We start from the raw sequence: 14,002 nt of genomic DNA on the forward strand, positions 1-14,002 counted from the left end.
TTACTTTCAATATGTGGATTTGCAGACGTGAATTAGGAGTTGATCATCGCATTTTGCTTCTCCTACTCGAATTCAATCCCCCTTTTATTACAGTAGTTTAGTTAGACTAACGTTTAAAAAAAATAAATAATTTATCAAACGTAATTATCAGATATATACATGACAAACTCTTATGCATGCATCTCAGCTATTAATTAGTTGGTTTTTGATGAGTTTCAACTTTCAACGAGTTGGCTATCACAAAAAGCTTTCCATCATCACAATCATGAAGAGATTTTAAGTGATCCGTGAAGTTTGACTTAAATGAATTAAGTCATAACTTAAAGCTCATCAAATCAAATTGACATTATGGAAAAACACATGCTAATTAACGAGGAAAAGAATATTGGTCAACAAATCATAAGCATATGTTTTTTCTATGCTTAGAGCACTTCCACTTCACTGGTTGCCTTTTGCTCTTGCAAAAGACAAGTCCAATCTTGAATTAATGCCCACAACATCAAAGGTTAGACTGGGCAAGAACGGGCCCCATTTACCCGGGCCAGTTCAAAGGCAAGAATTGTCCGGGCTGTTGTTTTGGTTTGCTGACATCAGCGTGACATCATCGACCAATTTAAAAAGACTCCATACAAATTCTCTTCTCATATCTCATGAATAATGTTTGCCTTTACTTGTCATGACAATTGTTGAGAAAACAAAATTTAAAAGACACTATTCATGTGAATAGTGTATGCTGCCTTATTTGCCATGACACAATGAATGTAAGTGCTCTTACCGGTCCAAATATAGAGCAGGAAGCCACTCTGAGTGTAAGGGCTGAGGAAAAGAATTGGTCAACAAAGCATTAGGATTTTGGAAGTTGATTGAATAATTCAAGGCATGGATTGATATTGTTCTTGTTTAAATATACCAAATTTTGGATATTTTCCAAACTCACCATATAGCTTCCGTTCTAAATTAGGCCCGTAATTTTAGCTGATTGATGGTTACTTGCAGATGAGGATTTTGATCAAACACATATATATCAGGGGAAATGTTAAAGTAGGCCTCTTAAATTTGACCTTTCTTAAGAAGAAAAAAATAACTATGACCAAATTCAAACTATCAATCTAGAACACATCAAGCTCAAATTGATCATACCAACAGTTCAAGGCTGCCAATTGAATGTAACATTCATATTGGAACCTTCTTCAACTACCTAGCATTGGCTGTGATGAAGCGCCAGTGCCATGCATGCCTACTTGAGAGACAAAGACTAAAGTAGATATTTTAGGTGAAATAGAGAAGACAAAGAGAGATAAAACTAGCACTTTGAGGCCATTATCAATGCACCTGCATATGAATGCAATAAAGAAGAAGAAGAAAATACGTTATTATTGTTCGGACGTCGGTGTAAACAAATAGAAAAATAGAAACTACATGACGTCCACACAGTAATAACATCCGGACGTTTGTATATATATATATATATACACCAATGAGGTGTCACCAGCCCTGTAAAAAGAGAACTAAAAGTCAATAATTTGATTCTTCAATTACCCTTTACTGTAAATTGCATATATGACGAGTCCAAATTTGGACCACCAAGCTTTTGTTATATCTTGCCCGCAATGTGTGCAAGCTTTGTTCTGTAGTGTCAATTTCTCTCTGGTTTTTTCTCCTTTTGGAGCTTATAATTTGAAGCTCAAATTGGGTTCATTTCCAAATTTCCAGTAAGTCTGGTCTGCTACATGTACATACACAATCCCATATCATTAAAGAGCCATGGAAGCAACAAATATTGCAGATGAGATCAAAAGGCCACTTGGGGAGATTTTTGGCATATGCATGAATTGGAACTTCGGGATTTCTCCCATGAATTATACGGGACAGTTCTTTCAGTGGTGGGACCGTTGCAGGCAGAATATCACTGTTGCATACAACTACAAAGATATTTGAAAACACCATGCACGGCTCTGAATCAAAACAAATAAAAATCACAAGTTGCTATGCAATTTGTGGAGCCGTCCTATGATAACATATGAACAACGTGTCACCAATCACCTCATCCTATTTTACTGCTGCAGCATATGACCAAAATGCAGAGATATTTGATTTAGAATTTGCATTTCTTTTTACAGCAGTGACAGTTTGACCACAGGAAACAGTAACTTTTTTTTGGCTCAACCATGAGAAACAACAATCAACCGTTGTGTTGAACCACTGTGTCTGTAAGAATCATATGCTTAGAATAGAACTGCTGTAGAATAACGCTTTAGTTTTGGCCTTATTTTAGGTATAAATTTGTGACGCAGTATTGTGATCTGTGGCTTATCCATGGTTCTCCGGTGGCCAATCCCTATTGGCCACGGTTATATAGTGGCTTTTGGTATTGCTTGCCACAGATCTTTCGTGGCCCTTTTTGATGTTGTCTAGTAGTGATTAGGCTTAAATGAAGAGATAAAAAAGAAAAAGAAATAAAATCCCAAGAACATGTTAAAACAGAAGCTGGGGTTGGGTGGGGGGGGGGGGGGATGGTACTAAATTAATCACTTTGTTCTGTTGGGTAGCTCCAGTTTGTTGTTTTGCTATTTCAGACCACAGAAGCAGATACCAAATGTAACACGTGAGAAAAAAATTCAAAGAAAGATGTGGAGGGAAATTCACTCACTAATTCAGGGGGTCTTGTCAAAGTTTCAATTCTAAGCATGGCCAGAGGGAAAAGGAAAGGTATATTGTGCCTGTCCCGTATTTTTGTTGAATAGGATAGCAGCATGTTAAGTGTTGTTACTTCATTGGTTATTAGCATTTCAATCAAGTGAAATCATTGAGATCTCTCTGTGAAGGATGCTATTGCTTAGAAGAAGCTACTGTCAATATCATTTTGATGCATCAGTAGAGGATTGTTTTCTATTTCATTTTTCAGTATTTTAAGGAGGTTTTATAAGAGAGGAAGCGAAAGCGAAACTCTTTATCGAGAATGCAAAGAGTAAGTACTTTACCACTAAAGTTATAATCGTGTTTTCAAATAAAAATGGAAGTTAAACAATACTCTAACTCTGGAGTTACTATTTTACGGATACTCAACCCCTAAATTTTGCACAAAACCACCCAGGGTTGGCTGGCAACCTATAGTTTTCTTTTTTAGTTTTTTACCTTAGGTTTTGTGATGATAGGTACAAAATTGGAAATTTCAGAGAAGAGAAATGGAGGTAGGGTGTCTAGAGAGCACCATAGATGATTGTGTGTTCATGGAATCACTCCTCTGTCAAGTTGGCGGGCAGGAAAGATTTTTGGGTCATTTCAAAAGAGCCAAATAATGAGCCCAATCTCAGGCACGGCTTGTTTGCTTCCATGAATCCAAAGCTCAGCCACAACCACAATGTAAAGAAATTAGCCCATTCAGGAGGATCAAAAGTTATGAGCCTTGTGTAATGCCTGGATGTTATAATTAGGACCAAACCAATCTTGCAACTCAAGGGTTTTATCTAAATCCCTTAGATGAAGCCCTATCTCTTAATCGTTGAATTACACAAACTAATTTGATCCAATGATTAAGAGATAAGACCTCGTCTAAAGGTGCCCACACTATAGAATTCTACTCTTGTATATATGGTTTGTTTCAGATTTGTCAATTCAAACATGCAAAAGAAGAAGGGGTTTTGTGCATTTATTTAGGTCCATTGGGCTTTTAGGGCTGCAAAGCATAGAGAACCTTTTTAAGTGCAAGAGTTATTTTGGCATCTCTAGAAGAGATTTTAAAGTTCAAAATTCTCCTATTATGAAATAAAACAGAATCTATTTATTTATTAGTTAATTATCTAGACATATATATGATATATCTCATGAATCACAAATTCAAGATTAGTATAACCAAATGATCACTCATATGGCTTTCTAAATAGGCTTAATTGTTGATTTGACCCCGAACTTGTAGCTAATTTTCGTTTTACTTCTTATACTTTTTTTTAAAAGAAAATTAAGGATATCAACTTCTTTTTTTTGCCAATTTCCCCCTTCTTGTGTGAATTCTAAACATTTCATCCAATTTTTGTTAAATCATTTAAAAAATAATAATTTTTTTTGGAATTTGAAGAAAAAGAGGAAAACAAATCCTTGGGACCCACTGAACCAAACCTCGCGCCAACCCCCCCTTCCCCCCCAACCCAAAGAACCTACACCTCCTTCCTCTTTTGTCTCCCCATCCCTTCCCCTCCTCCTCATCCTCCTCTTCCATCTCCCCACCCTCCCCTCTAATCTCTCTGTCACCACCCTCAACGCTCTCTCTCTCTCTCTCTCTCTCATGCAACCCCATCGACCATAGACCCTATCTCGATGCACCCCCTCACCAACTCAACATCATAGACCCCACTTCCTCTACCCAACCCCCAATCCAGCCTTCCCTGACCTGCTTCCTCCCTATCTTCCTCTCTCACCCTCTGTTTTTCTTTCTACCCAGACCACCCCCAAGCCCAATGCCATCATACAACTACCACCATCCCCAAGCGAGATCCAGCCCCAGCCCCAGCCCCAGCCCCAGCCCCGACCTAGACCCATCCCCCATCCCTTGCCCTTTTCTCCCGGAGATCTACCCTCAGACCCATCCCTTCCCTCCCCTCCCCCCTGATCCATGTTCCCACCACCCACCCACATAACCTAGCACGCAAAAACAGAGAGAGAAAATATTATTTCAATTTGTAGAAGTTTTTATTTTATTTTAACATATGAAATGACCATTTTGCCCTCATATTTAATGGCAAATTAAATGAAATCTTGTGGATTTAGATGGCGAGGGGAAATTGGCTTAAAAAGAAGTTCATATCTTTAATTTTCTAAAAAAAAGTATATGGGGTAAATTGAAAATTATGTAGAAGTTTAAGAGGCAAATCAACAGTTAAACCTTCTAAATATCATTCACTTGATCCAAATTCTTAATTAGGACAACCAATAACAAAATTATATTTTAAATTTTTTTAATTAAATTTTAATTAGGTTTATTTGGGTATAAAAATTCCCTTTTATAGTTAGGGTTAATTTGTACTTGTATAAAGAATAAAGAAATGGCAATGATTTACTCCTATTTTATCCACTTACACTACTTTTTAGTTATAAAAGGAGTGTAAGTGGATAAAATAGGAGAAAAAAGAGTGGGAAATCACCTACTCTAAATAAATTTCCGCATAAAACTTTCACCTTCACAACCTAAATACGACATCGTTTAGAACCAGGCCGAAGAAAGCATCCCAACTTTTCTTGGTCAGCAGTACTCAGTTCACAGACCAAAACCCCAAAATTAAAATCCCCGAAATTTGTTCGTTTTTCCCTCTCGCCAAACCCTCTTCTCTTTCAGTTACCTACGCAAACACCTTTGGCTCACATTCAAAATCTCCACATCTCGCATAAGCCCTAGTCCCGTAGCAGTCTCCCTGCAGACAAAACCCTAGGGAAACGACAGAGCTTCAAAAACCCATCAATGGAGTGGAACGCCGAAAACTTACAGTTCCTCTCTCAGTGCTTCCTCCACACTCTCTCTCCAGCCCCGGAGCCTCGCCGCCGCGCCGAGGCTTCGCTCTCCGAGGCCTCTCAACAAGCCAATTACGGCCTCGCCGTCCTCCGCCTCGTCGCCGAACCCACCGTCGATGACCAGATCAGGCAGGCCGCCTCCGTCAACTTCAAAAACCACCTCAAGGCCCGATGGGCCCCTGATTCCTCTTCAGACGACGAGCACACTATCACGGAAGGCGAGAAGGAGCAGATCAAAGCCCTTATCGTCTCCCTCATGCTCTCTGCCGCGCCCAAAATCCAGGGCCAACTCAGTGAAGCACTAGTCCTCATCGGCAAGCACGATTTCCCAAAGCGGTGGCCCGCTTTGCTCCCCGAGCTCATTTCCCGCCTCCAGAACGCTTCGAGTGCTGGCGACTACGCTGCCATTAACGGTATTCTCGGCACTGCTAACTCTATATTTAAGAAATTTCGGTATCAGTTCAAGACCAATGATCTTTTGCTTGATTTGAAATACTGTTTGGACCATTTTGCCGCACCCCTTTTGGAAATTTTTATTAAAACCGCGAATATGATTGAGTCTGCCAATTCCAGTGGTGGGTCCGCTGTTGTGCTTAAGCCGTGGTTCGAGTCGCAGAGATTGTGTTGTAGGATTTTCTACTCATTGAATTTTCAAGATTTGCCTGAATTTTTTGAGGACCATATGAATGAGTGGATGACTGAGATGCAAAAGTATTTAACCACTAATTATCCAGCGCTTGAGAGTAGTGCTGATGGGCTTGCCGTGGTTGATGAGTTGCGCGCAGCCGTGTGCGAGAATATTAACCTTTATATGGAGCAGAATGAGGAAGAGTTTCAAAATTTCTTGAATGGTTTTGCTCTTTCTGTGTGGAATTTATTGTCGAATGTGTCTCAGGTGTCGAGCCGTGATCATCTTGCTGTTACAGCTATAAAGTTTTTGACCACTGTTAGCACAAGTGTGCATCATAATCTTTTTGCTGGAGAGGGAGTGATACCACAGATTTGTCAGGGCATTGTGATCCCTAATGTGAGGTTGAGGGATGAGGATGAAGAACTGTTTGAGATGAACTATATTGAGTTCATTAGAAGGGATATGGAAGGTAGTGATCTTGATACTAGGAGGAGGATTGCATGTGAGCTTCTTAAAGGGATTGCTACCAATTATAAACCACAGGTTACCAATTTGGTTTCTGTACAGATACAGAATTTGCTAAGCTCTTTTGCTGCAAACCCAGTTGGGAATTGGAAGGATAAGGACTGTGCTATATACTTGGTTGTATCACTTGCTATTAAGAAGGCCGGTGGTACTTCTGTTTCGACTGATCTTGTTGATGTTCAGAACTTCTTTTTGACTGTAATTGTTCCAGAATTGCAGAGTCAGGATGTGAATGGGTTTCCAATGCTCAAGGCTGGTGCACTGAAATTTTTCACAATGTTCCGGAACCATATACCAAAGCCTATGGCATTACAGTTTTTTCCGGATTTGATTCGGTTCCTTCGTGCCGAGTCAAATGTTGTTCATTCTTATGCTGCAAGTTGTATTGAGAAACTTTTGCTTGTAAAGGATGAGGGTGGAAGAGCAAGATATACTTCAGCAGATGTTTCTCCTGTGCTGCCACAACTGATGACCAACCTCTTTGAGGCCTTGAAGGTTCCAGAATCTGAAGAAAACCAATATGTAATGAAGTGTATTATGCGAGTTCTCGGGGTTGCAGACATCTCTCGTGAGATTGCTGATCCTTGCATTACTGGGTTGATATTAATTCTCAACAAAGCTTGTGAAAATCCCAAGAATCCAGTATTTAACCACTATATTTTTGAGTCGCTTGCTGTTCTTCTGAAGCGTGCATGTGGGAAGGATGCCTCTCTAATATCAATTTTTGAGAGAAGCCTATTTCCCAGCCTCCAGAAGATATTGGGTGAAGATGTGACTGAGTTCTTTCCTTATGCATTTCAGTTGCTAGCTCAACTAGTTGAGTTGAATAGGCCACCAATTTCATCTGCATACATTCAGATTTTTGAGATACTTTTGACTCCTGACTTATGGAGAAAGGCTTCTAATGTTCCTGCTCTTGTGCGATTGCTTCAAGCATTCCTTCATAAGGTACCACATGAACTCAATCAAGAGGGGAGGTTGACACAGGTGCTTGGGATATCCTATAAACTTGTTTCAGCTCGTAACACAGATGAACAGGGTTTCTATGTGCTAAATACTATTATTGAAAGCCTTGATTATAGTGTGATTGCGCCTTACTTTGGCCAAATTTGGAGTGCCCTTTTCACCGTGCTCCAAGGCAAACAAACAGGAAGGTTCATCAAGTCTCTCTTGATTTATATGTCACTCTTTCTGGTCAAGCACGGCTCTAAAAACCTTGTGGATACAATGAATGCTATTCAGGCCAACATATTTCAGGTGATCTTGGTGCAGTTTTGGATATCCAATCTTAAGCTTATTACAGGAGTCATTGAGACTAAGTTGACTGCAGTTGCATCAACTAGACTTCTATGTGAATCTCCAGCCCTTCTGGATGCTGCAGCTGTTGAACATTGGGGGAAAATGCTGGACAGTATTGTGACCCTTCTTTCACGGCCTGAGCAGGATAGGGTTGAAGAAGAACCAGAAATGCCTGATATTGCAGAAAATGTGGGTTATTCTGCCACCTTTGTTCGTCTTCACAATGCTGGGAAGACAGAGGATGACCCTCTGAAAGATATAAGGGATCCGAAGGAATTTTTGGTGACTTCTTTGGCTAGGCTTTCTGCACTTTCCCCTGGCAGATACCCTCAAATCATCAATCAATATCTTGACCAAACCAATCAGGCAGAACTACTTCGTCTCTGCAGCTCTTATAATTGCGCAATTGTTTGAGTGAGTATGCATCTGAAGTTAAATTTTCTTGCTTTATTAATTATGGACCGTTTTCTATTAGTCCTGATGTGTATGAATCATGTCGTTATTACAATTTGGAATTGTTTGTGATATATTTATATTCTGAGTCTCTGGCAATAGTTTGTTGAATAAGCATGTGAAACACAATGAGGATTAAAGTTGAGTCAGTGCTAGACTGAATTATATTTATAAAAGGTTGTTTCCTTGTTATTTGTTTCTCATTATCTTATACTAATTAGAAGCTGATTCTGTGCACTGACCGTCAGCAATGATTTTAACTTGCAGTTTGATGAATGTTCTAACCTTAGTCTCTCTTTTCCATGATATGCTCTCCTTCCCCTCTCTGATATGTAACCAGAGTTGCTTTTTAGAAAATATGTATCCGTCTCTTTATGTCATTGCTTTTACCTTCATAGAGTGTTATTCTTTTTCAATCATCCACATCATATTTCTCAGTGATGTGTACTCATAAGAATTTTTGTGCATATATTATTGATATATTGTCCATTGGCTAAGAACATATGTGCATTGGACCCTAAAGTTACCCATTGCATAAAAATCCGGGAATACATCTTGTTTAGGCAAGTGTTGTGAGCATCTTTGATTCATGTTGCAAATACTGCCACCAAGAAACTACAGATTTAAAGTAGGATGAGAATGAAAAGTATCACTTGCTTGGAAATATTCATTGATTAAAGTGTAAACAAAAGTTAGTTGAAAATAGATGGTGAGTCGGGGGTATTAACAGTGGCCTGTGAGCATTAGACTTCGGTGTTTTGTGATTTGTAGGTACATTTTTATGGTGAGTGTTTTTGTACTTTGCAAAAACTTTTTTAGGTTGAATGGGACTGGTTTGAGGTTTGAGTATTGCCAGAAATTGGTTTGCTCATGGTTGTGACATGAGGAAAGCAACAGCCTTGCTGATGAAATGACTATTAGTTGTGCTTCCTTGGCCAGTTTTGTGAGTATGTGAAATAATGATGTATGTCTTGGTTTCATTTCTGCACTAGAGGAGGGGTCTTCATGGCTGATATTTAGCCTTGTTGGTTCAATGCTCAAGGGGTTTCCCCAAGTCACAGTGAAATTTTACCTGGAAATATTGGTAATGATGGATTAGTTGGTCCTGTAGGTCTTTGAAACTTCTGAAACCTGCTCAAACCTTTTTTAAGCTCTGGCTGTATTTGTCTTCATTTCTCAATCTAGCAATGTTAGTCAGCCCACGAGTGAGTGTGTTACCTATGAATTTCCCTGCGTTCCTGTTTGCGTATGTTAAAGTTATGTATGACAAATTTTCCTTTGTCTTTGATGCCATTTCTTCCTCTATTGTGGTAAATATGATTAGGCACGTTTGTCTATATTTTCAATATAGTTGTTGAAGTTATCCCAGTATGCCATGCATAACATGTTATTGTAACCTTTTTTGTTGGTAATGTATATGTCTTCATGTACTAGCTTGTTAATGGCATGTATGATATGCGAAAATTTGTTCTGTCTATCTGTGTGTAGATAAGTGCATAAACCAGTCAAGTTACTGCTCCTCTTTTGTACAGTTTTACCCCCTTTAAATCTTTGTTTTATGTTCTATTTTAGTTTCTGTTCAATCGAAATTTAATTCGTGCCACCACTTCAAGAAATCATCTAAACTTCTTTTGTGAACTTCCAGAATTTTATGTGGCGATGAAGATGTGGACTATTTTTGTTTGAAGTTTCAACAAGTCTTGGTCAGCATGCATGTGTGAGCAAACGTATACCATCTTGCAGTCTATTGGTTTGGACGATTCTCTTCATCTCTGCAACTTATAAGATCTTCAGCAGAAATGATGCGGGATTTTTGGTTACACTTCTCTGAGTGGATCTACCGTGCATAGCAAGGAGCTGCTGGTTAATTGGATTTTGGGTTTTAAATCATACATCATCATGGGTTATTTCTTTGCGGCTTCCTGCCCTTTCTCAGCATGTGTTTGTCTAAAAATGGTAGATCTGTATTGTTATCATGTAAGTTTGTTTTTGTTCAGTAATATTGCATGTATGCATTATTTCACCACCGTCTTCTCAAAAAGATTTATATAAAAGAAAGTTATTGCATCATTTTAAGTTAAGAAGGTTTGTCATTTTTCTTGTTTAGCAAGTGTGTGCAGAGACCAAAAATTAAGTAATCATTTTGCCTTGCGTTTTTGCGAAATGAAACATAACATAATTTTGCCAAACCATGGAGAACTGGAAGCCTTTAGGTCTGAGGAAGATAAGAAAAGAAAAGAAAGCTTTACTTTCAACTTTGTCGATGCCGAAGAAAAGGAAGTTTGTCGATGCCGAAGAAAAGGAAGTTTTAGTGGAAGCATACTTGCAGCACTTGTGCAAATAATGTGCATATTGTGTTAGTGCACTGCATTCTCGAGCACCCTGCAATCTGTGGTTCCCAACCATCTTTGCTATCAGCTTTATACCATGACTCTTGAGATAACAAATAAATGGCCATCGTCTCGTAGGACCAGGCCCGAAAGGTTCTTCCTTTGATGTAACAAAAAAACCAAAAAAGGTTCTTCTTCTTCTCTTTTTGGCAATCTTTTCTTGGAGGATTAATTAGTGTATGGTTGACATAACATAACTACATCTTTTGAAGTGCATGATATCATGTTTCTTACCAGCAAGCCTTCTCCAATCCAAATACTGATACCAAAGAAAAACTATGATTGTTCATGTCTTTTGGGGACCCCACCAAATGGTCCAAGGGATGGCCAGTGGTCCCCACATCTATGCCCTCATAACCTACCATCATCATCACCAAGTTGATGGTCCAAAGGCCATTCTATGACCTACATAATTAACAAGCCACACCCTATTTTAGTACTTTTGTTAATCTACTTATAGTGGTAGTGGTGTGACTGCACCTAATCCCTTTGACCAATTCTTTGCCATCTATATGTGTATGGCTTGTATTCTGTGTTTCATTGAAAACAATTGTTCCAAGCAAGCATTTTCTGTTGTTTGGTGGAAAGCAGACATTAGACCAACACACCAATGCGTATATATATTTCTAAGCTAAGATACTTTCATATTAGAAGATCATTAGATCTCAAAATTTTAAGTCATTGGGAAAGAGAGCAATAAGAATTCGCGTCAATTTAACAAATAGGAATATTATTAAAAACTATATGCATACTATTTAGACCAACATTATTGACAAAGTTATTGACGGTCTGTTTGGGAGCGTTTCTAACCGTGTTAAAAACGTTTATTGACAACCAAAAGTGCTTGTAATTGGGTTTAACATACAAAAAAGCTCTTTATGGTTGAATTTTGTACTAAAATTTCAACGTTCTTCTAATGAAAAAGGTTTTTGAAACAAAATAGTGTGTGAACAAATGTAATTGTTATACGAGCAATTCCAAATGAACTCTAAACTAACTTTATTGGTGATCACATAGTTGATTGCATCAACTGCTATTAGTCATATGTAAACAACAAATTCAAGAATTTCAAAGGTATGAAAACTACATTGGGGACACATTTAAATTCCAATAAAACCATTTCCCATTAGGGTTTCAGAAATAAAGTGAAGAAAACTAAGGAAAATGACCCCACATGTTTGTTTCTAGTGGCGATTTCCACAGAGGCCTCACCTCCTTTTCCTGTACGTATGTAAAGGCGAAATGAAATGAGGTTTCTTACCCAAAAGTAGATAAAAGAAGGTGGAAAGGAAAGGGCAGAGAAGCATTTGAGGTCCAGTGGATCTCAAAGATTCTGAGCCAAATAAATGGATCCAACGGCTTAGAGAGTTTCAAACTTGGTCAAAAGTGGGTCATGATCCTGGACCAATATCTCACTCAGCCTCCCTTGTGTAGTTTTAAAATGTTATGGACCATCAAAGTTATTATCAGGCTGGAATTACAAAAGTAGAAAAATCATTCTTGCATAATTAATTTTTCATTGATTTGCATTAAACAACTCTGCATTATTGACTTTCTATAGGAAAATGTATAAATAAATATGATATTGACAATGCAGCTAATATCTTATTCATAACTCGTGAATTGAAGACCTAGTTTTGAAAAGAGCAACGTTAATTTACTTCATGGTTATGAAAAATCGATTGAAATTGTATGAAAACAAAAAACAAAAATCAAAATTCAATTTAGGATGCTAAATTGATTGAAACTATATTATTTGTTGCACCATAATTCTACTAATGATTGTTTTCACATGTGTTAGCATGAGTTTCTAACCTCTAATTCTTATTTGTTTCATTAAATTTAGGTAGGGTAGGGTATGGTAGGGTACCCACATCAAATAATACTAAAACCTTAGCGGAAAAGAAGGGTAAAGGACTAAGGTACCCCAGTCTCAAGCTCCTTCTTAATGATGTGTTAAGGATTAGGGCAGCCAAGAAACACAAACTGAATTGGTCTCCACGTGGGGTTTGGATTCAAAATCTATAGTCCCACCAACAATCATGCTTTTTTTTCAAAATATTTTAATGTCACACAAGTAGGGCACATACCCTATATGCGGAGGTCACCTCTCTCTCTCTCTCTCTCTCTCTCTCTCTCAATAAGAAAACATTTATTTACAGCCCAAAGTAACGGGTACAGTAGTTTCAGAATATTCTGCCAATATACCAACTCTTTTTATACAAATTTGTGACAAATAGAAGCAAAGGAGATGCTAAGGTCAGGTCAAGAAGACAAAAGAAGCCATCTTTCTATTAGCATGATCCTTAATGATGTTATAATTTTCTTCTTTGTCAATTTTGAGGGATCTAATCTCCAATCCAAATGGAATCTACAGATCACACATAGATAAGAATATGATTATACGATAGGGTTAATTCAACTTTTTTTCTTTTTTTTATTTGAGTAGTAATTATAAGTGATGGAGATCTTAACCCTTAAGAGGTGGGAAGAGTCAATTTTTCCTTATTTTAAGCTTAAAATATAATTTCTAATCTGAATATTAATACTCTAAATAATTAGGGTTAGCTCTAGCTGGAGCATTGTTAGCCATTGGCCTCATGTCAAAGCTTCTTTTTTTTTTTTGGGTGGGTGGTTAGTGGGAATAGGGAGGAAAGATTATGAGTCAAAAAGCTTGCTTAATGTTGGAAAAGATGCAAAGCAAGAATCAAATCCTCCTCTTTACCCTTAATTTAAATTTGTTTATTAAAACATACCCTCTCGTTATCATCTAATTATTCTCTAAAAAGGAGATAAACTAAATAAGCCTCTTATCCACCTAGATGCATTCCCATGAGTCCACGATTCACATTCATTTGCCAATTTAATCATATAAAAACAAAGAAACAAAAATAAATAAATAAACGAAAGGGCACACAAAAATAATTTTTTTTTCTTTTTTTACTTAATTTTAAGGGAGATTTTTCCTTAAAAAATAAACTCAAACTCTTACCTATATATGAAGCTAAAAGCCCTACGTTTCATGGCTTAAGCAAATATTTTAAAAAATAAATAAAGATGAAACAGACGATACATTGCATTTATAATTGAGGCACAAAATCTTCACTAATCTTTGATTAGGCCTTTAATTAGGCAGTGAAACATATTAGCATTATATATAAAGAGTCATTAATTAGGTGGTATATATAAAATAAATCATAAT

The 14,002-nt window shown here is 37.7% G+C and overlaps 1 protein-coding gene across 1 annotated transcript; it reads left to right on the forward strand.

The window, feature by feature from the left end:
• Window positions 1-5,217: 5,217 nt before the first annotated feature.
• On the forward strand, window positions 5,218-10,494 carry LOC103332192 (exportin-2). The gene is made up of 2 exons (XM_008234907.3): window positions 5,218-8,371; window positions 10,056-10,494. Exon 1 carries the CDS (start codon window positions 5,453-5,455, stop codon window positions 8,369-8,371), a length of 2,919 nt encoding a protein of 972 aa, XP_008233129.2. The 5' UTR covers window positions 5,218-5,452; the 3' UTR covers window positions 10,056-10,494.
• The last annotated feature ends 3,508 nt before the right edge of the window (window positions 10,495-14,002 follow it).

This window comes from Prunus mume, linkage group LG5 (assembly GCF_029339155.1).
Source record: "Prunus mume cultivar Tortuosa linkage group LG5, ASM2933915v1, whole genome shotgun sequence".
NCBI classification, from domain to species: domain Eukaryota; kingdom Viridiplantae; phylum Streptophyta; class Magnoliopsida; order Rosales; family Rosaceae; genus Prunus; species Prunus mume.